The sequence below is a fragment of the Ovis aries genome, chromosome 5, assembly GCF_016772045.2.
Source record: "Ovis aries strain OAR_USU_Benz2616 breed Rambouillet chromosome 5, ARS-UI_Ramb_v3.0, whole genome shotgun sequence".
Taxonomy (NCBI): domain Eukaryota; kingdom Metazoa; phylum Chordata; class Mammalia; order Artiodactyla; family Bovidae; genus Ovis; species Ovis aries.
In genome coordinates this window covers 55,972,446-55,999,110 of record NC_056058.1, presented here as the reverse complement: position 1 = coordinate 55,999,110, position 26,665 = coordinate 55,972,446, and the positions used below count along the sequence as shown (strand labels likewise).

Below are 26,665 nucleotides of genomic sequence, written 5' to 3'. Positions count from 1 at the left end.
TTTCTCTTTGTCATACTCAATAGTGTATTTGATGGAACTTATAAATCCCAAACTGATGATGTCTTGTGCTTACCTTCCAGCAGTAAGATTTCCAAAATTATTACCATTTCCTGGGTCATAACCAAACCAACTCCCAAATCTAAATCGTTTGTATTTGGCAATTGGTCCTTTCCTTTAATATTCTCTCTCTCTGTCTCTGCAATCTCAGTGAGAGTTTTGGTAAAGTTGTGTAATCCTTGCATCAAGTTCCTTGTTCCAGATTTTCGTATGCCATCAGGGCACACAGGTTGGTGAAAGGCCACTTCCCTTGGGTTTAGCCTCTATTCTTGTGTTGTGGCTTTAAATTTGTACAGCAAATAACTCAGAACCAAGTTATTGCCTCGGCGTGAGTGCTGGCAGGAAAAAACAGCCATAGTGGAGCCCAGAATCTGTCTGTGTTAGCCCTCTGTCACCGACTACTCAACCCAGCGTTTGGCTTCACCTAAATGATAAATGGTCCTATTGTCTGGGTTTCGTATTAAAAAACTAGAACTCAGTCTAGATTAAGCAAGGACAGAGACCCATTTCATTGCTGTACTTTAATATTCCTGAGACCCATGGCTTTACGGCTGGCTCCTTTTAACAATCATCTCTCTCCAGGGCAGAACACTATGCTGTCTTTGTTTCATCTGATCTTTCAGCTAAATAAGAGATGGTCACTTATCCTCACGCCTCCCATATCCTGCTGGATTTCTCTTGCTAAAAGAGAAACTGACCACACGGGAAAAGAGAGAGGTTTCAGGCAGGGCATTTCAGCGTGTGTTTACAGGCAAGACTGACTTACTCAGCAAATCCTGCTCAGAGGAGCTGCAGCCAATGAAGAGGCTATATCGCGGCTTGCTTAGGGGCTTCTGAGTTTGAGCTGCATGCAGAAATGTAAGGCAGTGCTCCCTGGCGCTGATGGCAACATGGGATCCAGCTTCAGTTATTCCTCAGGCTCCCCAGCTCTGCAACACGGGGAGAGAGCCTCCGTAAACATGTGGGTGATGTAGCCAGCTTTAAAGGCCGAGAGAATCCTGATGGATTCAGGACACTGTTTTTTTATTTAGATTTTTTCTTTTGCCTTCTTTTTTGGAAGATGAAATGCTTCTCTCGTTACCTGCCTTACATCTTCAGACCTCCGAACACCATCCTCTCTTCCAGCTGCCACACGGAAGGTACAGACCAGAGAGGGAGAGTGTCTGGGTGGGTGGGAAAAAGTGGGCTGGTGTCTGACTTCCCACAGGCTCTACCGAGACTGCCTTCTGCAGCTCCTAGAAGACTCTCGTGCCTGGCAAAAGCGTCTATCTCACAGACTCAGATCTGCTTCTAAAATCAGTCTGTTTTCTACAAGGAAAGTCTTTTCTGAAGAGCAGGATAACAATTGCAAAGGTGGTCTCAGCACTGATGCAGCTGAGTAGAAAATAATTTAGAAATGTTTTGCCAATCTCCTTGTTCTCTTTCACATGCAAACAAGTAACTGGAACTAACGTTAAGGGGAAAACAAATTGCTGTAGGTGCCACCACATACATTTATCCAAGCTCTCTTGTTTTGTCACTGTCCTTTTAATAACTTGGTGCATGCCCAAGAAAGCAATTAGCAAAATAGAATGGGCTTATTACTGTATGATGATAGAGCCTCTGTTGGTTGTTGGGTTGACTTGCTCAGAGTCTGCACTTGGGGTGCAGGGCAGGAAGATCGCAGCTGAGTTTCAGTGCTTGCTGGCAATGTGGTCTGTGGGGTCCTAAGTCGATGCCTTAAGGCAAGGCTGAGCCGAGTCTTGTACAAACAGTTCCTGGTCCTTTGGGGGACCTTCTCTGCACCCTCTAACCTAGCGTGCTATGCCTACGTGAGGGGGACTTTCTACGTGCACGTGTGCAACGCCTTGTAAACATACTGGCAATTCCCCATCAACTAAGCACTGCAGCTTTCAACATTTCTGGAGTCAGTAGCTGGTCTTGCATCTTCTCTGTGTGATTTGCCTGTTTCTTTTGATCTGATACATCCTAGGAAAAGAGCAATTTCAAGAACAGTCAGTGACTGGCTGTTTTTCAGCTGTAGGGGTTGTCCTACAAGCAGTCCTTGATAGAGGGTTAAGGTTGGTGAGGAACAACAACTCTGCCTCAGGTCTAGACACACTCTTCTGGAAGTGAGCTGGTGAGCAGCCTGTTCTGAAAACCCATGCTCGTTTGTTATCCTCACAGGAAGAGCCTTGGACTAGGGGCTGTGTATTTAAAATAAGAGAAGTGTATATTGTACCATAAAGATGCTTTTTAATCAGTATTCTCAGGAAATGGGAGTAGAAGTTTGGAACTGAAATTGAGGGTGGTATTTTCCATAGGCATTGATAATTCATAGATTTTTGTTTTTAATTTGGATACTTTAAAATGTTACTGGTGGCTAAAGGAGATGGCCCACTGAGAAGTCTTTCTTCCCTCATAGAGACTTAGCAAGTCCCTATATATACTGCGGATAGACAAAGAGTAGCATGGATAGAAATCTCCATGAGGGAAACTTTCCAATTACAGAAGACTTAAACTCATATAGGAAGCTGCCTCAGTGATTTCTGATTGGTGCCCTGCCTCTCCTCCCAGCTTAAACTTTGAGAACTCAAACACTCTGTCTGTTCAGTTGCTGTTTTGTATATGAATCAGACTAAAGACCGTTCCTTGCGCAGACAGACCACCACCATAAGAACTTTCTTGAAGTGTGTTTTATATCAAATTTAACTGATTAATTCCATCAAAATGGAAACCTTGTTTTATTCATGTCAAAGCAAACGATCTCTGAATCACCACCTAAATCAGATTTAAGTGTGTGTGTGGCAGGGGTAGAAAGACTATAAATTTCTTGTAAACCTATTAAAGACGATGGTCAAGGGGAATAGCATCTGCCAGACATTAAGATCATGGATAAGGCTCTGGGGCAGAGTAGAAAAGGCAGGGGTTAAATATCAAGAGGCCAAGGCCCAGTCCCTTAATTGCTTTATGCCCAGTTTCGTCTCTAAAATGGAAATAAAGAGACCTACTTCCAAGATATTGGACTTGCTAGGTAGATCAGTGGTAAAGAATCTGCCTGCCAATTCAGGAGACATGGGTTCAATCCCTGGATTGGGAAGATTCCCTGGAGAAAAAAAATGGCAACCCACTCCAATATTCTTATTTTAGCAATCCCATGGACAGAAGAGCCTGCCAGGCTGTAGTCCCCAGGGTTGCAAAAGAGTTGGACACAACTTAGCCACTAAACAACAGCTGCTGCTGCTGCTGCTAAGTTGTTTCAGTCATGTCCAACTCTGTGCGACCAGGCTCCCCCGTCCCTGGGATTCTCCAGGCAAGAACACTGGAGTGGGTTGCCATTTCCTTCTCCAATGCATGAAAGTGAAAAGTGAAAGTGAAGTCGCTCGGTTGTGTCTGACTCTTAGCGACCCCATGGACTGCGGCCCACCAGGCTCCTCCATCCATGGGATTTTCCAGGTAAGCGTGCTGGAGTGGGGTGCCATTGCCTACCAGGATGTTAAAAATTAAGTGTGATAATTAAAGTTCTTCATAAAACTTACTACATGATACATGCCCTCCATTTTTTAGTCCTATACCCTATGTGCTTTCTTAGATATTCAAGTCTCTGTTATCATACTCTCTTAAGCAATGAAGTGGTTTCCCCCGACGCAGCACAGTGTCACTAGAAACTTGTTACACTTATATAGAGTTTGAGGAGAAAAAGATGTCAGAAGGAATCTGAGTTTATGTTTCTACATTGTTAGCTATCATGTTACTCTATAGTCTATTCTGGAAAAGTTATGACTGGGAACATTTATTTAATTGAAAAAGACAGTAATGATTAACTTGTGTCTGTCCCTGTGAAAGTCAAATAAATCCACACGGTCTAGACAATCCCCTTAAGAATAATTCTGGAACAACTTTAAGAGCGTTAACAATTCCTGGGCTGCTTCAGGGATGGAACCATCCTACTGAGATGACTAGTATTATCCTCCCAGCTTTGCCTTGACTTTGTTTTCTCAACATAGGAAGATCCTGGGGACTGAATCCTAGCTCTACCACTTGCCAACTGGGTGAAGTTGGGTAGTTCCTTTACCTCTCTTAGCCTGTTGTTTAGTTGCTAAGACATGTCTGGCTCTTTTGCAACCCCATGGAACTGCAGCCTGCCAGGCTTCTCTGTCCATGGGATTTCCCAGGCAACAATACTGGAGTGGGTTGCCATGTCCTTCTCCAGGGGATCTTCCCAACCCAGGAATCAGGCCTGCATCCTGCATTGGCAGGCAGGTTCTTTACCACTGAGCCCCCGGGAAGCGATTTCTTTTATCCTAAGTTCCCTCGTTTGTAAAACATGCAAAGAAATACATTCAGAATGCCATACACAGTGTGATGATAATGGTACCCAGCCTGTACTTCTATTTAGTGCATCCAAGGCGTTACCTAACACATTATATACAGCAACACATTGCACATAGGGTAAATCTATAATATGTAGTCAATAAATAGTTCCTTTTTCCTGCACTTTCTCATTCTCATCCCTCAAGCCTGTTTCTTCATCCATCATATAGAGAGTTGGTTCATATATTGCAGTCAAAATTCTTGTTTGAAACATGATTCCACCCCACCACCTCAAACACAGACACACTTGCACTTAACCTGTCGATGACCTCCCCAGGCCTGTGAGGTCCTGCATATTCTGACCCCTGCCTGACTTTCCTGAGTGACCCCAAACATGCCTTCTTGTTGGCTCTCCAGCCATAAGCTGTCTGTCTCCATATTCTCCCTCTGATCACAGATTTGGGGGATGGTTCTCTCTCCCCTCTGCCCCATTCTTTAATTCAAGCCATCGATTCTCAACTGAAGCTGAGAAGCCATCTTTGACCCTCAGCTGATCTTAGCTCTTTTTTAAAGAAATGTATTTACTTATTTGGCTCTGCTGGGTGTTAGTGGCAACAGGTGGGATCTTCGATCATCACTGAAGCATGTGGGATCTTTGTTGTGGAATGCAAACTGTTAGTTGCAGCATGTGGGATCTAGTTCCCTGACCAGGGATTGTACCCAGGCCCCCTGCATTGAAGGTGTGGAGTCTTAGCCACTGAACCACCAGAGAAACCTCTGATCATAGCTCTTTAAGAACTGGGTTTCTTTCCTTCAGAGCACCTATCCTAGCTTGCCATTATGAATAGACTGATACAACTGATTTGTTAGTATTTGTTTCCTTACTGGATTGAAAGCTTTAGGAGCAAGACTCTTATGTAATTCTGCTCTCTGTTTTAACCTCATCACTAGAACAATACCAAGTACACAATAGGTGCTCAATTTTTATTGAAGATTACAAATACCAATATTGTTGTATAGGTAAGTCTTAAAAACATGTGTACAATATTCTGCAAAGAATTACCTTTTATGGGAATGCTAGTTGTTTTAAGCATGGTGGATTGGTGAGTTTTTGGTGGCCATATTTGATTTTATTACCATATTCTAGTAATACTGTAACTTGAAATAAGACACATCCAGAAAAAAAGGACAGCTAAATAGTGCTGATGCAAGAATACAGGTAGGGTTTTGAGAAGACAACTGGATGGTATTCCCTTCTCTGTGAATCCATCAAGTGAGCACATAACTCCCTCCTCCTGATAGGGAAGGATTCATACAGCAAAATGGCTTCAGGAGCAGAGAAGCAAAATTCCAACTGCAATCAAAAGGAAATCATTCCAGACAGGACAGAGGGGCCTAGGAGACCCACAGAATGAGGGAACCAGGAAGGTATGAGGAAACTTGCCTAATATTCTCTGATGGGCCTGATTTGGTACCTGACATGAAGAGCTTTTATTTGGATTATCTTACAAATTGGTGCAGGTGCTTTCTTTAAGCAAAGGGTGATGTGCTGAGCCAGAGACGGTATCCTTTCCCTGAGTTGCCTGGTCATCATTTCATGCTGCAAACCCCATCCATCCTTTAAAACTCAGTCTGAGTCACATCTTTCTAGGAAGACTTCCTCAACAAGTCCGAAGACAGAAGTGTTTTCATGAGTCACATAAACCACAATAACAACAGAAGAGGAAATGAGAGAGAAGCAGCCATAGCACCGCAAAGCCTGTGGGCCTTTGGCTGTGTGCTGGGGGCCATGGCTGTATGATCGCATTGGCCCCTCATGCAACCTCTTGTGTCAGACGCCGTCATCTCCATTTTACAGATGAGGACACTGATGCTCACCACCTTGCCCAGAGCCTTAGTTAGGAAAGTGGCAGAGCCAAGACTCAGGTCCAAACAATCTGAATCAAAACTTGGTGCTCTTCAGGGAACTCTGCTCAATGTTACATGGCAGCCTGAATGGGAGGGGAGTTTGTGGGGACCAGGGGAATGGATATAGGTATATCCATGGTTGAGTCACTCTGCTGAGTACCTGAAACTGTCACAACATTGTTAATCGGTAATGAAATTATTAGTTGCTCAGTTGTGTCCAATTCTTTGTGACCCCACAAACTGTAGCCCAGCAGGCTCCTCATTCCATGGAATTCTCCAGGCAAGAATACTGGAGTGGGTTGCCATTCCCTTCTCCAGAGGATCTTCCTGACCCAAGGATCGAACCCAGTTCTCCTGCATTGGCAGGCAAATTCTTTACAGTCTGAGCCACCAGGCAAGCTAACTGGTTATACTTTGATACAAAATAAAAAGTTTAAATAATAGTAATAAAACCCTAGTAGCCATATATCACATGGGATTGTGTGGGTCTGGTGACTCTTTGGTCTCTTTCTCTAGGCTGTTTGATCTTTGAAGGCTGGTAGATAATAAATTACTGTTGAATAAGACAAAACAAAAACTCAGCGCTCTTGCCCCTTACATTGCATATTTCCTCCTTAAGATCTGCATGAGAATAGCCTTCAGGCTATATGAAACAGTTTAAGTCTGCTGCTATCTCCTGGTGACCAGGAGCAGCTTGAGCACAGGAACCCTGCCCTAGTTGTCCTCGGTCTCTGCAACCTGGTCGGTACAGAGCCAGACTGGGTAGATGCTCAAGAAATCCTTCTAGAATGAAGGACTGAATGACAGAGTGAGTGAACAAACTTATCTGTCTTCTTTCAATCATGCTCCTTCAAGACGAGGCAGGTTCTTTTCTCTCTTTGACTTTTTAAAAATTGGAGTATAATTGCTTTACAATGTTATGTTAGTTTCTGCTGTACAATGAAGTGAATCAGCTATATGTATACATATATCCCCTCACTCTTGGACTTCCCACCCATCCCCCCATACCCTCACTCTAGGTCATCACAGAGCACCGAGCTGAGCTCCTTGTTCTGTAAAGTTCTTGCAGCAGAATATCTTCCAATGATACCCAAAAGCAGGACTGCTGGAAGTACACACACACACAGAGGAAAAATACACTTTTTTTTTCAAACTCTTTACTTGTAGAAGTAAACCAAGCAGTGTTCTCTGCTTTCTAGGCACAGTTCCACTCTGTGTGTATATGGATGTAGGTACAGTTACCTGTTTGTATTCCTCACAACAATCCTATGAAGTAGGTACAGTTACTATCCCTGTGAGTTAAACATGGGGAAACCAGAGCACATAGAAGTCAGGTATCTTGTCCAAGGTCACACAACTATTCACGCAGTTCAGTTCCAAAGTACCTGCCAAGAAAGGATTTTGCTCTATTTTGTGCCTTTTTACATATTTATAGAATTCTTATATGTATTTGGAATTCTTGTCTCGGCCCCTTTCACGTATTTAGAACCAACCCACTCTTTGGGTCCAAATCAAACGCACTTCCACCTACAGCGTTCCCTGACTACTCATTTTCTCGTTGTTACAAATACGCAACTACATTGAAAATCTTTCCCAAGTCACATTGTGATTCTCTGTAACACAGAAATAATATTCCACCACATGAAGGGGTTATTATAAGGATTAAGTGAGACAAAACCTTACATTGTTTGACTCTGCTTTGCATTTCCAGTCTGTTTTCCATTTTTATGTGCAGTAGATGAACAGCCCCTGCTTTCATCTGCAACCAGTCCTCCCCTGTGAGCTGAATCCTACCCCTGAGCCCCACTCAAGCCCCTCACACCTGCACTCAGCCCCTCTCCCTCTGCTCTGTCTTGCCTCTCTACAGGATCCTATGGGGCTGTATGGGGACTCACAGACACGCTGTAAATCAGCTCACTTAAAGTAATCATCTCCTGACCCTGTATCCCCCTCAGCTGCTGCCTCACTCTCCACTCCCCTTTCCAGAAAAAAAAAAAAAGAGCCTTGAAAGGGTCCTCCACACTGTCACCGTGTCTTTTCCTCTAGTTTGCTCTTTCCATCCCTCCACCAAAACAGCTCTCGTGAGAGTCACCAGTAACCCTCTCATTCATGAATCCTGTCATCCTCTGCTGCAGCCCTCACTAGTTTTGGCCCGCGCAATCACTGCTTCCTTCTTGAGAGAGTTTCTTGTCTTGGCCGCAAGGCCACACTTTCTGTTTCCCTCTCCCTCACTGGCAAGTCCTTCTCTGCCTCCCTAGCTGATTCCTCATCATCTTCCCGACCTATAAATATTGGGGCCCCGGGCTCAGTCATCTTCTTAATCTATACTTGCTCCTAGGTGATCTCATGGTTTGAAATCTCTTCTATTCAGTTTATATTTCTAGCTCCAGCTTCTCCCTACAATACAGACTTGTATATCTATCTGCCTACCTAGTATTTCCACTTGGATGCACAACAGAGATCTCAAAACAGAACTCCTGATTTCCTCTCAAGAAAAACCTCCTTGTCCAGCATTTTTCTCCAGCTCACTAAGTGAGAATTTCATTCTCCTAGTTACTCAAGTCAAGCACTTTGAAATTGTCTTTTATTTCCTTCTGTCTCATATCCTTCTAATTCTACAATAAATCCTCAGGCTTAAACTCCTAAAACTTACCCAGAATCCGAACACATCTTATCATGTCCATCACTCAAATGTTTCTTTATCAGAAGCATTTCTTGGCCTTCCTGTCTAAAATAGGGACATCCTGGGTAGCTCAAAAGGTAAAGAATCTGCCTGCAATGTGAGAGATCTGGTTTCAATCCTTGGGTTGGGAAGATCCCTGGGGGAAGGACATGGCAACCCGTTCCACTCTTCTTGCCTAGAGAATTCCATAGACAGAAGAGCCTGATTGGCTCCCGTCCGTGGAGTCCCAAAGAGTTGGACACGACTGAGTCTCACTCCAATGTTAATAGCAGCATTATTTACAATTGCCAAGATACAGAAGAAATCTAAGCATCTATCAACAGATCAGTGGATAAAGATGTGGTACGTATATACACAATTGAATAGTACTCAGCCATAAAAAGGAGTGAAATCTTGTTATTTGCAACAACATGAATGAACTTGGAGGGTATTATGCTAAGTGAAATAAGTCAGACAGAGAAAGATAAATATTGTATAATATCAGGACATATGTAGAATCCCCCCCCCTAAAAAATACAACCAAGTAGTGAAAATATAAAAGAAACAGACTCACAGGTATAGAGAACAAACTAGTGATTAAGTGGGGAGAGGAAAGAGGGCAGGGGCAAGATAGGAGTATAAGATTAAGAGGTACAAGCTATTATGTATAAAATAAGCTACAAGGATATATTGTACAATACACAGTTGCTCAGTTGTGTCAACTCTTTGCAACCCCATGGATGTAGCCCACCATGCTCCTCTGTCCACAGGAATTTTCCAGGCAAGAATATGTGAGTGGGTTGCCATACCGTCCTTCAGGAGATCTTCCCAACCCAGGGATCAAACCCAGGTCTCCCACATTGCAGGCAGAGTCTTTACCGTCTGAACCACTAGGGAAGCCCAATATTTTATAATAGCTATAAATGGAGTATAATCTTTAAAAGTTGTGAATCACTATATTGTATACCTGTAACTTTTGTGCATCAACTGTACTTCAATAAAAAAAAAGAAAAATAAGATTACATTATAGCCAAATGGAAAAAAAAATTCTCACACACACGCATATACACAAATATATACCCCCTCAGTTACCTGTACCCTGCTTTATTTTTCCTCTGTAGCACTTACCTTGACCTGACACGTTATATATCCATTTACTTACTTGTCACCAGTCTTTTTGTGTTCTAGAATCTAAACTGCATGAAAGCAGAGACATTCTCTGTTTGGTTCGTTTCTGTGTGTCCAGTACTTAGAACAGTTTCTAGCACATAGCAAGCATGGCAAAGACGCTTATTGATTGAATATGAATCAACATTTATATGAAATTTTAGTGATAAAGTAGAAAGAGCGAGATCTGAAGCCAGATGAATCTGAGTTCCAATCTCAGACTGATAATTACTTGCTGGTGACCTTCAGTTACTTACCTGGTATATTTCTTTTTCTAATAATATGTCAAAGTATTATCATGAAGGTGAAAAAAATTATTGATAAAACTCCTAGCATAAGGCCTGTGAACATTCAGGGACTTGGACTTATTATTTTTTTGTATCCCCACTGCATTTACCACAGCTGTTACATAGAGGCATTAAGGTTGCATGTTGATTGAATTTTTTGCCTATCTGCATAGCTAGCATTGATTGTGGGTTTGTTATGTGCCAGACCTTGCATTAAATACTTTATAGTTACTTCCTGCCATAAATCTCACAAAAACATCACAAGTATTGATGAATGTTATCACTTTACAGATAAGGGAACGAGGCATTGAATTGTATAGCAGCACTTACTCAAAACCACACAGCTAATATGTGGTAGATGAGGGTTCACATCCAAACTGCCTGACTCCAGCATCCAGGCTCTTAGCTGCCTCCTGCTACTGCCTACAATATTCAGGCATTGTTCTCAGCACATGGAAACTGAAAAAATAGAAAAGATTCATTCCCTTTTTATGAAACTGTGGTCTACCAGGAGAGAGAGAGGCATGGGCACTCAGCTCTAACCGTATGTCTTCACCCTGGCTGTGTATGAGAATCAGCTGTGGAAGGGCACAGGGCTGTCTCCGCCCCATTCTCCATGGAAATTGGCCCCAGGAATCCTGGTTTTTAAGATCCCTCAGGTGCATTTTAGGAGTAATCAGAGGCTAGAAGCTGCGTCTGTGATAAGCAGCAGCCATGACTGACGAATATCTTCAGAGCTCCAGGGAAGAGCTCTGGGAGAAAGTGACTGATCGGTTGTGGATCCCTTTGAAATGACAGACTAAAATCCTGCTGCTGACAGAGGCTGCTTTTGGTCAAGATGTCTGGCAGAGAGGTGCCTGTCCTGAAAGGATTCAAGGTCAGTGCCGTCCTCTTAAACATTCAGTGAACCTCTATTGTGCATTTGTCTGCTTCCCAGTAGCTATGAATTTGCTTCCTGATGTTTTATTCAAGTACTGGCTAAACTATCTACCTAACATAGAGAAAATCACTCAAGTTTTGTTATCTATCAAAAGGGGGATAAAAATGATTCACATACCAAATGTGCATTTGTTCAGCAAATATGATCATTCATACAAAGAGAGTAGTGTGGTTCCAGGTGCAAATAAAGAGTTCGCTGTTGTTTTTATTAATGTGATTCTTATTAGGGAAGCGCCTGGAAATCAACTCCTGCCCTGTGCATTTTGACATGATGTGGTGGAAAATATTCCGGCCCAGCAGTCTGGACTGGGATCAAGTTCTCTTCTGACATTGGTGTCTCAGGAAAATGGCTAATCCTGCTGTGCCTTGTCAAACAATGATATAGCATCAGTAAAACTTGGTGGGATTGGTGTGAAATTGAGGGGTGCTTTGTGCAGTATTTGTCTTGAATATTTGACTATTAAATCATCTGTCTGGGAGTGGTAACCCTATTTTAGGAATTTCTAATAAAAATCCATAACGAATTCAACAGTGGGTAAGAAATAAGAAGGACAGAAAATAATGTTTAAGTAGAAGCCAATAAGGCTCCAGGTACTCTGCATGTATTACTATCACCCGGAGATAATCCTGCCTGTTCGTATCCACACTTTGCAGGTGAAGATGCTGATGGAGGACTGATGAGATGAAATACTGGGTTGACCAAAAAGTTTGTGTTCAGGTTTTTCCATGACAGCTAACAGAAAAATTCAAACGGACTTTCTGGCCAACCCAATATTTAGTTGGAAACACTTTGGCTTTGGAATCTGATAAACCAGAGTTCCAAACATGACCTCAAGTTATGTATCCTCGGAGTGTCTGTTTTTTCTGCTGTGAAATGAAAGTAAATGATGCCTCCTTTTCATATTTATTATAAGGCTAAAGACATTGAACGGCATGTGCCTGGTCGCCACTTAATATACTGTCTCTGCTCTTGCTGTGATGGAATGTTTGTCCAGGTCTCACCAGTGAGTCTGGTCGCAGATCCTGAATTCCCTGTATTTCATCCCACTCCCATCAAAAAAGCTTCCTTTTTTTTTTTTTTTTTTCTTTGATTCTTTCAACCTCCATCACCTTTCCTGGTGCTTGCCTGTAATATACATTGGTCAGTGTTGTTCTGAATTGTGTTTCTGAATTCATTACTTGTCTCTGGTAGTTGTGCCCCAAGGCAGTGCCTACATTTTGACTCAGTTTTAGAAATCTAATAGAGAAATCAACAGTGGTGAAATCATCATTGTTATTAGAGAGTCTGGCCCATTAGTTTTCTGAGTCATTGTTTCTTCACTGGCAGACTGAGCTGGGAGGAGAGAGAGGCTGAGATGGCCAAGGGCTTTGCCTTTCCAAGTGTCTATAACAGCCCAGTCAGTAAGAAAAACAAAGAGGAGGCAAAGATGTGCATGAAAGCCCTATCTGAATCATATACATGGCAATGTCACTTACCTGAATATGTTTGGAGCGAATTCATTAGTCAGGGAACCTCCTTGCAAGAGAAGTTATTAATGTATTTATTCACTTATTTTAAAAATACAAAGAACATCTCCGTTCTTAATGTCAAATATTGGCTAGGCAGTGGGTTCCCTGGTGGTAAAAATAGATATGGTTCAAACCCTGTTGGAAGAAAAACGAATCAAATGAACATAAATTGTGGTAAACGCTGCAATGGAGAGGACATGGAGTTAGGACAGGGCCTCAAAGCGGTTTGCAATGCACAGGGCGAAAAGTATACTTTCCTTGGAGAAGTGTCAGAGCTGAGATCTGGCGAATGAGTAAAACTTAAGGAGGCAGGATAAGAGAGAATCTTCCATCAAAGATCTTGTCACCAGAGAGTCATGGTGAACATGAGGTCCTGAAGGAAGGCCAGTGAGGCTGGTGCACAGAGGCCAAGAAGGAGTTTGGAGGAGATTGAGGCTATGAATACTATGACCCTATGTGTCTCTGTGGTGTGGCTGATGAAACTGGTCTTGATCCAAAGACCAACTGGAAATTATGGAAGTATATGAACTTGGGGAAAGAAGCCTAAAGACCCTTCTGACTGCTGTGACAATAGAGTAGAGAGGCTAAGAGGGACTGGGCATATTTTAAAAAGTTGGCTGCTCAGATGTGTGGTTGCTTTCCTAGAAGCAGTCCTTATTGTTGCGGTGCAGGAGACTTGTATTAATAGATAGTTCTTTGTACTCCCCAAATTCCTCAAGGTGCATTTGCATGTTATTAAAACAGTCTTACAAACACAGAAATCTGGCCACTGTCTTGACATTCAGACAAGGAAATTGTTATTCTAGATGAGCAGTGGCAGGAACACACCAGGTTGTGTTTTGAAGAGGCAATAAAGACTGAGCAATGAAAAATAGAGTGTGTTCACTCTTCCAGATAGAGTGCTCTTGCAAAGCACAATATTTAGAAAGAAGAGAATGGCCGTCTTAGGGTAAAACCATTAAAAACGTCGTCATATCTTGTTTGTTCAACAAGAAATAGCTGCTACATCCAAGCCTCTGGAGAGAATGGTACATATGCTCAGCTGTGTATCTTTATTTATAAACAGCAAGGTGGCCCTCTCAGGGGACTGCTGGCCAAAGGTCACTCTTTTAGGAGCAAAGGTTAGGAAGCCATGTCCTACCTTAATTGTAAACTCATCCTCTCATAGACCTGTAACCCAGATAGCATGTCTAAGCATGCAATGGGAGCCCCAAACATCCTGCAGGAGCCAAGCAGGTAGCAATTACCAGAAAGACATGATATTGGCATCATGTGTGTACAATATGTTCCAGCCCTGACAAAAGGCAACACTAGTTAGATAGAGCCCCACCCCCAACCCCACCCAGCCAGAAAAAAAAAAAAAACACTACTGAGAAAGGAAAGCAAATCCAACCCATGTGCCCAGGCCTTTAGGCCACCTGTTTCCATCCCACAGAAAAATGTTATAGAATTTTCATTTGGGAGATGACCTCTGATTCAGGGACCTTTGCAGGGTCCGTGAACCACCTCACAAAATTCCTGGTAAGATAATGGTGAAGAGCTAGCTTTCTGCCCAAGTAGGCCATTCAACTTCAGGACAGTGCTGACCATGCCTCCATCTTTAAGTTGTGCTGAAATCTATTTCTTAGCACCATCAAGACAGTTCTGCATGTGCACAAAAATGCTTTGCGTTCCCCTCTACAAGTTAAAGATCGTTATTCCCTCTTACTGGAATGTTCTCCCAACCCTACAATCCTTTCTTTCACTTCTTTTAAGGCTTAGTACAGATGTCATCCTTCAAATAGGCCTTCTTGCCTACCTTCTCTGAAAGGACACACCTCCCTAGCACTTAACCTTGGTTTTACATCATATTTTCTCACTGCTTCACATGTTAGATGTTTGCATTTGTTTATCATTGTTTCCGCTCACTAGACCGTAAACTCTCTGAGAGAGCAGGTACTTTGAGCCTTTCTGCCCACTGTACCTGGTACACAGAACATGCTTGCATGCTCAGTCACAAAGTCAGGTCCAGCTCTTTGCGACCTCATGGACTGTAGCCCACCAAGCTCCTCTGTCCATGGAATTCTCCAGCCAAGGATACTGAACTGGGTTGCTGTTTCCTTCTCCGGGGGATCTTCCCAACCCAGTCTCCTGCACTGGCAGGTGGATTCTTTACCACTAAGTCATCTGAGAAGCCCATACTTGGCACATAGCAGGTGAAATATATGATGGTGGAAAAACAGATGATGAATCTTCATGTTGGCAGCAGAGTAGGCAAGTGGAGTGACCCGCGTTATGTTTGCCTTCCTTCTTCTAGGACAATGGTTCCCAAAGTCTAGCCTAAATAAGATTAACTAGAATGCTTAGTTTAAAATGCAGATTTGGGGGCTCCCAGACTCTGCTGAAATTCTGAATCAGTGAAGCCAGAGTGGAGTCCAAGAGCTTCCATTCTTAAGCTGCACTCCAGCATCTGTTGAGGAAGGAACCTCAAGTGCAATAATTCAAGAGGCACTGTCCTAGGTTAACAGGAAAGAAAAGAAAAGCAACACTACTAAATGTTGCCTGGTTTCCTTCCTCCCTCCCTCCATATCTAGCCCAAGATGTGGAAACTGCAGAGATAGAGTCAGAGAGCAATGTTGCTCAAGGGAAGGGGTTAGGGGAACCCATTTGTAAACACCCTGATTCTAAATCTCATTTGGGAGATGGCATGATTGCAGACCTCCAAAGATGGGTGAACTTAGAAGCAAAGGGTTAACATCATTTCCTTCCCTACCTGAACACAGAGTATTTTTCTGAATGGCTGCTGCAGCTGGTGAGTGGGGCAGGGCATCACCTTGGTCCTGACAATTTGCATCAAACCAGATGCATAGCCAGAGCTGGAAGAGACAAGGCAACCAACCATGTTCAAAGCCCCGCCCTCCACCATGCAGAGAGATGAAGTGAACCATCTAAAAGCACACAGCTAATTAGTGTCCGGGGCTTCCCGGGTGGCTCAGCAGTAAAGAATCCGCCTGCCAATGCAGGAGATGTGGGTTCAGTCCCTGGGTTGGGAAAATCCCTTGGAGGAGGAAACAGCAACCCATTCTAGTATCCTGGCATGGGAGATCCCATGGACAGAGGGGCCTGGAAGGCTATAGTCCATGGGGTTGCAAAGAGTTGGACATGATTTAGCAACTAAACAGCAACAACAATTAGTATCACAGAGAGAAGAGAGAAAGTCGCTCAGTCGTGTCCAACTCTTTGCGAACACTTGGACTATACGGTCCACGGAATTCTCCAGGCCAGAATACTGAGTGAGTAGCCTTTCCTTTCTCCAGGATATCTTCCAAACCCAGGGATCGAACCCACGTTTCCTGCATTGCAGGCAGATTCCCACAGCTGGGGCTGAAAGCCAGCCCGTGGTTTCACTGTAGTGTTTCGGCCTCAGTACTCCTTTGTTATTGGTTTGACAGTTCCTGACAATCTTGTGGATACATTAGGATGATAGGCTGGCCCGAGTAGAGACTCTATGTGGAAGAGAGGCAGGGAAAGCCCTCCAAGATACCCTGTAAAGACTTTCCTTCCTTTCCCATGGCAGGCTTGGGTCCTGATAAGCCCTCAAGAGAGAACCAGTTTTGAGGTAATTTTAAATAACCGAGTGAGGTATGTGTAATGATATTATTATTTTAAAGTTTTTTTTAATAAAAGGAAGCTTATTTTTCTTTGAAATTGGCCCTATATACACACAGAATCAGCTGAACAGACTATTATCTGGTATTAAACTTTCGGGAATTTTCTTGTAAGTGCTATCTTCCCCATTTTGTGTACCTAATAACGTGGCTTGGACCAGGGTATGGAACACGGGTTTCTCCATAATTGCACCTCTCCAGTGCCGCTAAGCGATGGGCTGAACTTGATGGTGTAGAGCTCAGGACTGGGGCTATGGGGCAGTCAGATATTACCCAAACAAATTCTCCTCCAACATCTCCTGCTCCAATCTCAGACATGCCACTGCGCCAACTTGCACTTTTCTCTTCCCTGTCTAACTGCCTGATGTGAAGCTTGCTGTGCATGCTGGGAACAGCCTCCTTCAAATTCACTTCATTTGCACTCATTTCCAGTGTTATTTTGGAAATTGTATTTTTGGCTCCAATTCAGATCAAGTCAAAGTGAGATGATAAATGGAAACGATCCTCTGGGTGAAGCACTGGCCAAGGCTTTAGTTATAATTTTCTATTGATCCTCAGACATGCTCTGGGCATCACACAAAATTATTATTATTATTTTTAATACAGCACTATCAGATATAGGCTTCCCAAGTGGCACAGTTATAAAGAATCCACAGGTCAATGCAGAAGACACAAGAGCTCAGTTTCCCTCCCTGAGTCAGAAATATTCCCTGGAGTAAGAAATGGCAACCCACTCCAGTATTCTTGCCTGGAAAATTCCATGGACAAAGGAGCCTGGCAGACTGCAGTCCTTGGGATCACGGAGAGTCAGACATGATGGAGCACACGCACACATCAGATATTGGTGCAGACCTCAGTGAACTGGTTAAAGTCTGAAGATCCAGGGATACCCAACCTTCATTTTAAAGAACCACTTCCCTAGCCAGATGTGGTTTTGATATCTGAAAGAAGAAAGGCATCTTCCACTCTCTATATTTAACTCCTTAAAAGGTTGACTGTGTGGATCACAACAAACTGTGGAAAATTCTTCAAGAGATGGGAGTACCAGACCACCTGACCTGCCTCTTGAGAAATCTGTATGCAGGTCAGGATGCAACAGTTAGCAACACGGAACAACAGACTGCTTCCAAATAGGAAAAGGGGTACGTCAAGGCTGAATATTGTCACCCTGCTTATTTAACTTATATGCAGAGTACATCATGAGAAATGCTGGGCTGGAAGAAGCACAGGCTGGAAACAAGATTGCTGGGAGAAATATCAATACCCTCAGATATGCAGATGACACCACCCTTATGGCAGAAAGTGAAGAGGAGCTAAAAGCCTCTTGATGAAAGTGAAGGAGGAGAGTGAAAAGTTGGCTTAAAGCTCAACATTCAGAAAACGAAGATCATGGCATCTGTTCCTATCACTTCATGGGAAATAGATGGGGAAATAATGGAAAGTGTCAAACTTTTTTTGGGGGGGTCCAAAATCACTGCAGATGGTGACTGCAGCCATGAAATTAACAGATGCTTACTCCTTGGAAGGACAGTTATGACCAACCTAGATAACATATTAAAAAGCAGAGACATTACTTTGCCAACCAATGTCTGTCTAGTCAAGGCTATGGTTTTTCCGGTGGCCATGAATGGATGTGAGAGTTGGACTGTAAAGAAAGCTGAGCGCCAAAGAATTGATGCTTTTGAACCGTGGTGTTGAAGACTCTTGAGAGTCCCTTGGACTGCAAGGATATCCAACCAGTCCATCCTAAAGGAGATCAGTCCTAAGTGTTCATTGGAAAGACTGATGCTAAAGCTGAAACTCCAATACTTTGACCACCTGATGCAAAGAGCTGACTCATTTGAAAAGACCCTGATGCTGGGAAAGATTGAAGGTGGGAGGAGAAGGGGACGACAGAGGATGAGATGGTTGGATGGCATCCCCGACTCAATGGACATGAGTTTGAGTAAACTCCAGAAGTTGGTGATGGACAGGAAAGCCTGGTGTGCTGCAGTCCATGGGGTTGCAAAGAGCTAGACACGACTGAGTGATTGAACTGAACTGAAAAGGTGGACTCCCAAAGCTTCTAACTTAACAGGTAAATAACTGAAGTAAGATACGTTCCAGGAACAGTGCCTGGGACTTAGTGGGGACTCAGTAAACATTGCCTTCATTGTGGTATTCCACCTGCCTTTCTCTACAGACACAACCAAGTGTTGGCTCATTTATTGGTCCTTTTATTAAATGTTTCTTGTGCACCTACAATATGTTTGTCATGGTTCTAGACACTGAATGTGTTTTCAGTCACTCAGTCATGTCTGATTCTTTGTAATTCCATGGACATCAGGCACCTGTGACAATGGGATTTCCCAGGCAAGAGGACTGGAGTGGGTTGTCTTTTCCTTCTCCAGGGGATCTTCCCAACCCAGGGACTGAACCCGAATCTCCTGTGGCTCCTGAATTGGCAGGCAGATCCTTGACCACCGAGCCACTCGAGGCGCCCTAAGGCATTGAACATCTAGGAGTATAAAGATAGTTAGATCTCTGTTCTCATGGCCTAAAGTTCTGTAGAGGAGACAGGTGATAAACCATCACAGCCATTCCATCTCAAGTAAGAAGGGAACCAAGACAAAACAAGACCAAATTTAAAGTGATGAGCTTGCATATCATCTAACTATAGAAATACCCCCCAAATTGGTCTTCTGGCAAATAAGTTTCATACCTGGTGGCCTTGGCAGCCTTCAGAGAACTCACAGCTCCTTTTGGGTGCTTATTGGACGGTATTTCTCAGGTCTCTGAAAACACTTCTCCTTTCCCATCTTGCACACTGAATGGTGGGCAGGTGTTGTCAGTAGCATGCTCTTCCATAAAAGTAATGCTCTCTGAGAGCTGAGGCTGCAGATCCCAGGGAGAGCGTAAATTCATCATATGTTTTTAAAGCCTCCGTGAGGGACCAGGCAGGGTTCCATCTTTAAGGAAATTTAAGGAAGGAAGCAAAGCAGCTGCTACCCCTAATCTTGTGGTGCTTACATTCTGGTTGGGGAAAAAGATGACCACAAGTAGACATCAACATCCAGGAACTTTCAAATAGTCATCAGGGCTGGGAAGAAATTAAAAACAGGATAAATGGAATAGCGAGTGACTCAAGAATGGTGGCTGGCTAGGCATAGGGTGGACAGGAAGAAATATATTTGAGCTGAGGCCTGTCTGATAAGAAGAAGCCAGCCATGCAAAGAGCCCGGGGAAGAGATTTGAGGTAGTTAGTGTTAGTCGCTCAGTTGTGCCCGACTCTGCGACCCCATGGACTGCTGTCCACCAGGCTCCTCTGTCCGTAAGATTTTCCAGGCAAGGATACTGGAGTGGGTTGCCATTTCCTTCTCCAGGGGATCTTTCCAACCCAGGGATCGAACCTGGGTCTCCTGCACTGCAGGCAGATTCTTTACCGACTGAGCTACAAGGGAAGCTTTGAGGTAGAGGTACCTGCAAATACAAAGACCGGAAGGCTGAAATAAATTGGCAGTCTTGCTGAAATACTGTACTCTTTTGTAGTAGACTTGATAGCTTTGTTTAAAAATATTCTTCTCATATATTCATTATACACTTCAAAGAAGCAGAGTATACTAGTAGTTTAAAAACCTTGGATTCTAGAGACACTGTGCTTAAATTCTACAATGGAGTAACTTAATAATTTACCCTTAGAGTCAGACTGCCTGGATCCACTGCTAGATTTTTCCATCCACTAGCTGAGAGACTTCTGTGCCTTGTTTGCCATCAAAAGGTGATAAGACTAGAGCCTGTTGCATGGGAATCTTTTGGTAATAAATTAAGGTAATAAACATACAGTGCTTACCAACACAGGGCAAGTACTCAAAGTATGTCAGCTATGGTAAACCCTCCATTCTTTTCCCTAGGAGTGCATTTTCTTGATCACTTTTGCCATTCTTTTTATCTTACCGATCACTCATTGAATAGATTTCTGAACAATCAAGTGGAAAATAATTTCCCCTAATCTTTAAGACTTGGACACCATTACGGAACTGGATAAATGCAAAGCTCTATGTTTAATTTCTTCAAAATGTATATATTTAGCACTTTGTCTTATGGTTCTTTGAAATACCTCATTTATGAAAATAATTAGCTATTAAATGATGAAAAAAATTGTTACAAGATAACAGCTATATTTCCCTGTGCTATACAACACAACCTTGTTGCTTATCTATTTTATACATGTTGTTGTTGTTAAGTTGCTAAGTCATGTCCAACTCTTCGCAACCCCACAGACTATAGGCTGCCAGGGTCCTCTGTCCATGGGATTGTTCAGGCAAGAGTACCGGGGTGGGTTGCCATGGGTTCTTCCTCCAGGGTATCTTCCTGATCCAGAGATTGAACATGCATCCCCTGCATTGGCAGGCAGATTCTTTACCACTGAGCTATCTGGGAAGCATTTTATACATAGTAGTTTGTGTTTCCTAATTCCATACCCCTAATTTCACTCAGATGGTAAAGAATCTCCCTGCAATGCAGGAGACCGGGGTTCAATCCCTGGGTTGGGCAGATCCCCTGGAGGAGGGCATGGCAACTCACTCCAGTATTCTTGCCTGGAGAATCCCCATGGAAGGAGGAGCCTGTTAGGATACCTACACCCCATGGATTGCAAAAAGTCAGACACACTGAGTGACTAGGCACAGCACAATTTATTTACCCCTTCTCCCATCTCTCTCCCCACCTTTGGTAAATTACCCCTTCTCCCATCTCTCTCCCCACCTTTGGCAATCGTTAGTTTGTTTTTTATATTTGTGAGTCTGCTTCTTCCAACTGTGTGTAAGTCTTCAACTATCTCAAAGTTAAAGCTTAATTTTAAACATTAGAGAAAAAAGACTTGGGCATCATCGATATTCTTGAATGGTTTTCAGTGCAGTTTCTTAGAGGTGGACCTCATGAACACCTCATTAAGTTGGTTCTAGGTCCTGGACCATGTTTTCCTCAGGAGAGACAGTTGGGAATACTATATATTAATAGTATTTGTCCATAATTCTTTTTCTCATTTCCTTGCTTTTTCATAGCATTTATTACCATCAATCAATTATCCATGGTTTTATTATTATGCTTAACCTACAAGAAGAGAACCTCTAAGAGAACTAAGACTTGTTTGCCTTGATCAGTGTACCATCCCCCAGTTCCTCTAACAGTTCCTCTACTGAGTAGAGCTCAGTAACAGCTTGTTGATTGAACTGATATCTACATACCCCTAGAAAAAAATACTAGGGTTGCTAATAGGTTGAGGACCCTTGCTTCTAAAATCATCTAATGTATTTCATGCAGTCAGAGCTGCCAGCTTCTCAGTGACCCAGGAGAGCAATGATTCACAGGGAGGATCTGATCCAATAAATACAAAATATTACATTCATTTATTATTCATTTATTCATGCAACAAATACTTATTAGGTCCTGACTTCATGCCAGGATGTTGGTACACAATGGTGAACAGAAAAGACATGGTCCCTGCCCTCAGGAGATTAGAGTCTTGTAATTAATCAAACTAGTTATTATAAAAAGCATCTTATCACCAGATTTGGCAATATCATCTTTTCATATGAAACTGAAGATTAGAACCTACAGAAGAAAATAAAACCTTCTGGCAATGTGCCAGTGAGTGGGCAGTCAGGAAATGCTATTCTTGGCCTGACTCATCCCTCTTCACATCGCTCCTGGGGGACTGGTTGTTTTCAGGGCTGTCTCCAGATGGCACACGTGTACATTTCCCCATGGCACACCACAGTTCCTCTCTCACCCTATACACACGTGCAAACACACGCCACCCAGTATGAAATGCTCATCAGCACCAAAAACCCATCCTGAGGAACTAGAAATAAAATTCAAAGTGGCACAAAAGCGTAAGCATTTGCCAGTCTGAATACCTCTTTACAGCATGTAATATCACACCCTCGATTTGCCAGCTGCCTGTTGGTAAGACAAACTGGATCATGCAGAGGAAAACTTTCTTTTAGCAAAGAAGCAAAGGCAAATATTGCACAGGAAATCTCAGAGAATTTGCTGTTTGTTGGCAGAGAATCCAAGTCCATATATATAATCTCCAAGTCAAGGGTGAGACCCCATCTTACTTTCTATCCCCAGGTTACTGACTTGGAGCTCAGTTTCCCTTAGATCATGATGTCAGGAGTCACTCTGTCTTGAGTCTTGTCTGCTTTTTTTTCTTTTTATTGAAGTATAGTTTGACTTACTACGTCATGTTAATTTCAGGTGTATAGCAGTGTTTCAGTTATATATCTCTATATATGTATGTATATAAAAATGTATGTATATATTGTGTGTATGTGTGTGTGTGTACTTAGTTGCTCAGTTGTGTCCAACTCTTTGTGACTTCATGGACTGTAGCCTGCCAGGCTCCTCTGTCCATGGGATTCTCCAAGCAAGAATACTGGAGTGGGTTGCTATGCCCTTCTCCAGGGGATCTCCCCAACCCAGGGATTGAATCCTCCCACAATGCAGGCATATTCTTTACCGTCTGAGTCACCATATGTATATGTATGTGTGTGTACATACATATATATGAATATATATATTCTTTTTCAGGTTCTTTTCCCTCTTAGGTTATCAGAAAGTATTGAGTAGAGTTCCTTGTGCTCTATAGTAAGTCCTTGTTGGTTATCTACCATATATACAGTAGTGTGTCTCTGTTATCCCAACCTCCCTCTCATCTGCTATTAACACTGTGGTGAGCTTGTGGTTTTGCCTCATCCGTAGACCATTTATCCTGTAACTCCTTTTGTTGTGATTTAACTGTTTCATTCATATGATTATATTTTACCCCCAAAAGCTGTAGATTCCTTGAAGAGTTGCATGTAGGTATGTTTGGATTCTCAGGTTAGATTGTCTGGGTTCACATGACCCTACGGCACGCTAACCTCACTAACATATAGTTTGCTCATCTGTAAAGCTATGTTTATAACAATATCTTTCTCAAAGGCTTAATATGAAGTTAAATAGGCTAATTCACAGGAACTGCTTAGCAAAATTCCTGACACATTTAATTTGCTTAATAATATTTGCTAAGTATCTCTTTAATATTTTGCACCCCCACCACTGACTGATCTAGACATAAAGGAAGCCACCACTGAAATGTGACTGATTTGAAAAACAACCTTCCTAGCAATATGATTGTGTGACTATATTTAACGGATTTCACATCAAGGCTGATTATCCATATACAAAAAGATAATCACTTTTTATACCTCAAGATATTAATACAGAAAATTAAAATTCTAAGAAAGTTTGTTGAATAGAAGCAACAATTTAAAAAAATACTTTTTTAAACAATTTTTAAAAACAATTTAAAAAAACCACGTTCCAAGTGCTTTAACACAATTCTACCTTCATGATGCCAAATAACCAGATAGAAAAGTAATTAAAAATTTAGCCAATTATCTAAACTCTCCTTTTCCATTAGTTTTCACCAAGACATTTGCAGTTGCAGACAGGCTCTGGGTCCATGAGGTCTCCTATCATCCTAAGATTTGCCTCAACTATTTTTCTCTCTTCATAGTCTTTTCTACTTCAAACTGTACACTTCTTGGTATTTAAATGCATTTCTATGTTGCATGTAATTTTGCTTCTGGCTAACAGAATGAATTGGCCGAGCTAAGCCCTAAGATTAATTGACTGAGCAAAGTCAGCCTTTCTGATTTTCTTGAACTCAAAACCTTGAGAGTCCACTAATTAGACAGTTGTTCTAATAGAGGAAAAAATTCACAGTCAGTGATCTGATTTTGGTTTGTCTTTCCTTCTGGAGAAAATGCTAAGTTAGCTGAGTTCAGAGTTTGCTATCAAAGTTTTATTTGGTCACTATGATACAAATTTCTGTCTCTCTCTATCCTACTATCATTGATAACCTAAAGGATTCTTGGGTGGGGCGAGTCAAAGTGATGCAAATTCCTCCTTATCCTCCATGATTCCTCAGTTCCTGAGGTTCACTTGAGAAAGAAAAATGGAATATTGGTTAGCTTTGTGGCCTTGAGAGAGTAATCGAAATATCACAAACTTCAGAGTTATATAACAGGATCTAATGCAGAGGATTGGTGTAATAAATAAATGAGATAATTGAGCATATTGTCTGGCATAAATAAGAGACTGAAAAGTGAAAGTGAAGTCGCTTGGTTGTGTCTGACTCTTTGCAACCCCATGAGCTGTGGCCAGCCAGGTTCCTCCATCCATGGGGATTCTCCAGGCAAGAAAACTGGACTGGGTTGCCATTTCCTTCTCCAGGCGATTGAGACTAATAAATGTTAAATCATTTTAGTTCCATAAGGAAAGAATATAGGTGGGGGAAAAATATGGATTTTAAGCTTATTTGGGAGTTTGGTGATGGACAGGGAGGCCTGGCGTGCTGCAATTCATGGGGTCGCAAAGAGTCGGACACAACTGAGCAACTGAAGCTTATTCTATTTTTTTATTTTTAAGTAAAGGAAGAATAAATGAGCAAGAGTGGTGGGAATTACCTGGCAGGTCAGTGGTTAGGGTTTGGTGCTTTCACTGCCAGAGCCCAGATTCAATTCCTGGTTGGGGAACTAACATCCCACAAGCCACACTGTCTGGGTGGTGGGGGGCGAGGGGGGGCCAAAAAAAACAACAAACAAACAACAAAAAACAACTATAGAGCAACAATGGTGTGAGAGACCGCTTCTCCCTTCATTTCACTCATCCATCTGTGTATTCCACAAAAAGTAGTATCTATTGTGTGTCATATTATTTTTAGATGCTGGGGAGATGGTAGGCAGTAAGATAATCAAAAGAAAACACATCAATAAATAAGATAACTTCAGTTGGTTAAAAGAGCTGTGAAGAAAATAATACATGACAATGTCATAATGAAAAATTATGTGTCCATAGATGGGATGGTCAGGGAAGCGCCAGACTTGAAGGGTGTGAGGTCATCATTAACATAAAGACTAGGTAACAGGATCCTCCAGACAAAGGGTAAAAGGGACCTCAGGCATCAATGAGCTTGCTTTGTTAACAAAAGGAAGCAGGGCAATATGGCCAGAGCTCAGTTAGCAAGTTGGCTTTATTATTAATTGTAGTAGGAAGCTTGGGTGGTTTAAAACAGGGTAGGGACATAGTATTTTATGTTTTTCTAAATGCCACTTTGGCTTCTGTGTAGAGAATCAGTTCAGTTCAGTCGCTCAGTCGTGTCCAATTCTTTGTGACCCCATGGACTGCAGCATGTTAGGTTTCCCTGTCCATCACCAACTCCAGGAGCTTACTCAAACTCATGTCCATTGACTCCGTGATCACCTTCAATCTTTGCCAGCATCAGAGTCTTTTCCAAGGGGTCAGTTCTTTGCATCAGGTGGCCAAAGTATTATAGTTTGAGCTTCAGCATCAGTCCTTCCAATGAATATTCAGGGTTGATTTCCTTTAGGATGGACTGGTTGGATCTCCTTGCAGTCCAAGGGACTCTCAAGAGTCTTCTCCAACACCACAGTTCAAAAGCATCAGTTCTTTGGTTCTCAACTATTTTTGTAGTCCAACTCTCACATCCATACATAACTACTAGAAAAACCATAGCTTTGACTAGATGGACCTTTGTTGGCAACATAATGTCTCTGCTTTTTAGTAGGCTGTCTAGGTTGGTCATATCTTTTCTTCCAAGGAGCAAGTATCTTTTAATTTAATGGCTGCAGTCACCATCTGCAGTGATTTTGGAGCACCTCAAAATAGTTTGTCACTGTTTCCATTGTTTCCTCATCTATTTCCCATGAAGTGATGGGGCCGGATGCCATGATCTTAGTTTTCTGAATGTTGAGCTTTAAGCCAGCTTTTTCACTCTTCTCTTTCACTTTCATCAAGAGACTCTTCTTCAGCTTCTGCCACAAGGGTGGTGTCATCTGCATATCTGAGGTTATTGACATTTCTCCCGGCAATCTTGATTCCAGCTTGTGCTTCATCTAGTCCGGCATTGACTCAGAGTATAAAGCATCTGCCTGCAATGCAGGAGACCCAGTTTCGATCCCTGGGTTGAGAAGATCCCCTGGAGAAGGAAATGGCAACCCACTCCAGTATTCTTGCCTGGAGAATTGCATGGACAGAGGAGCCTGGTGGGCTACAGTCCACAGGGTCACAAAGAGCCGGACACGACTGACTGACTTCACTTTCTGTCGTTCTTTCTTTTACTCTGCTTATAAGTTAAATAAACAGGG

The 26,665-nt window shown here is 42.5% G+C and overlaps 1 protein-coding gene across 3 annotated transcripts in view; it reads left to right on the top strand.

Moving 5' to 3' along the window:
* The window catches only part of PPP2R2B (protein phosphatase 2 regulatory subunit Bbeta), a 522,252-nt gene that overhangs the window by 39,271 nt on the left and 456,316 nt on the right, over positions 1-26,665 (top strand). For 2 of the 3 annotated variants that reach the window (XM_042250619.2, XM_042250617.2), the window contains exon 1: positions 840-1,196. The exons of the other annotated variant lie outside the window; for it this stretch is intronic. In XM_042250619.2, the coding sequence (XP_042106553.1) occupies positions 1,118-1,196 (79 nt within the window). In that variant the 5' untranslated portion in view covers positions 840-1,117. Of the gene's footprint in view, positions 1-839; positions 1,197-26,665 lie in introns of those variants that run through there. 3 annotated transcript variants of the gene reach the window in all.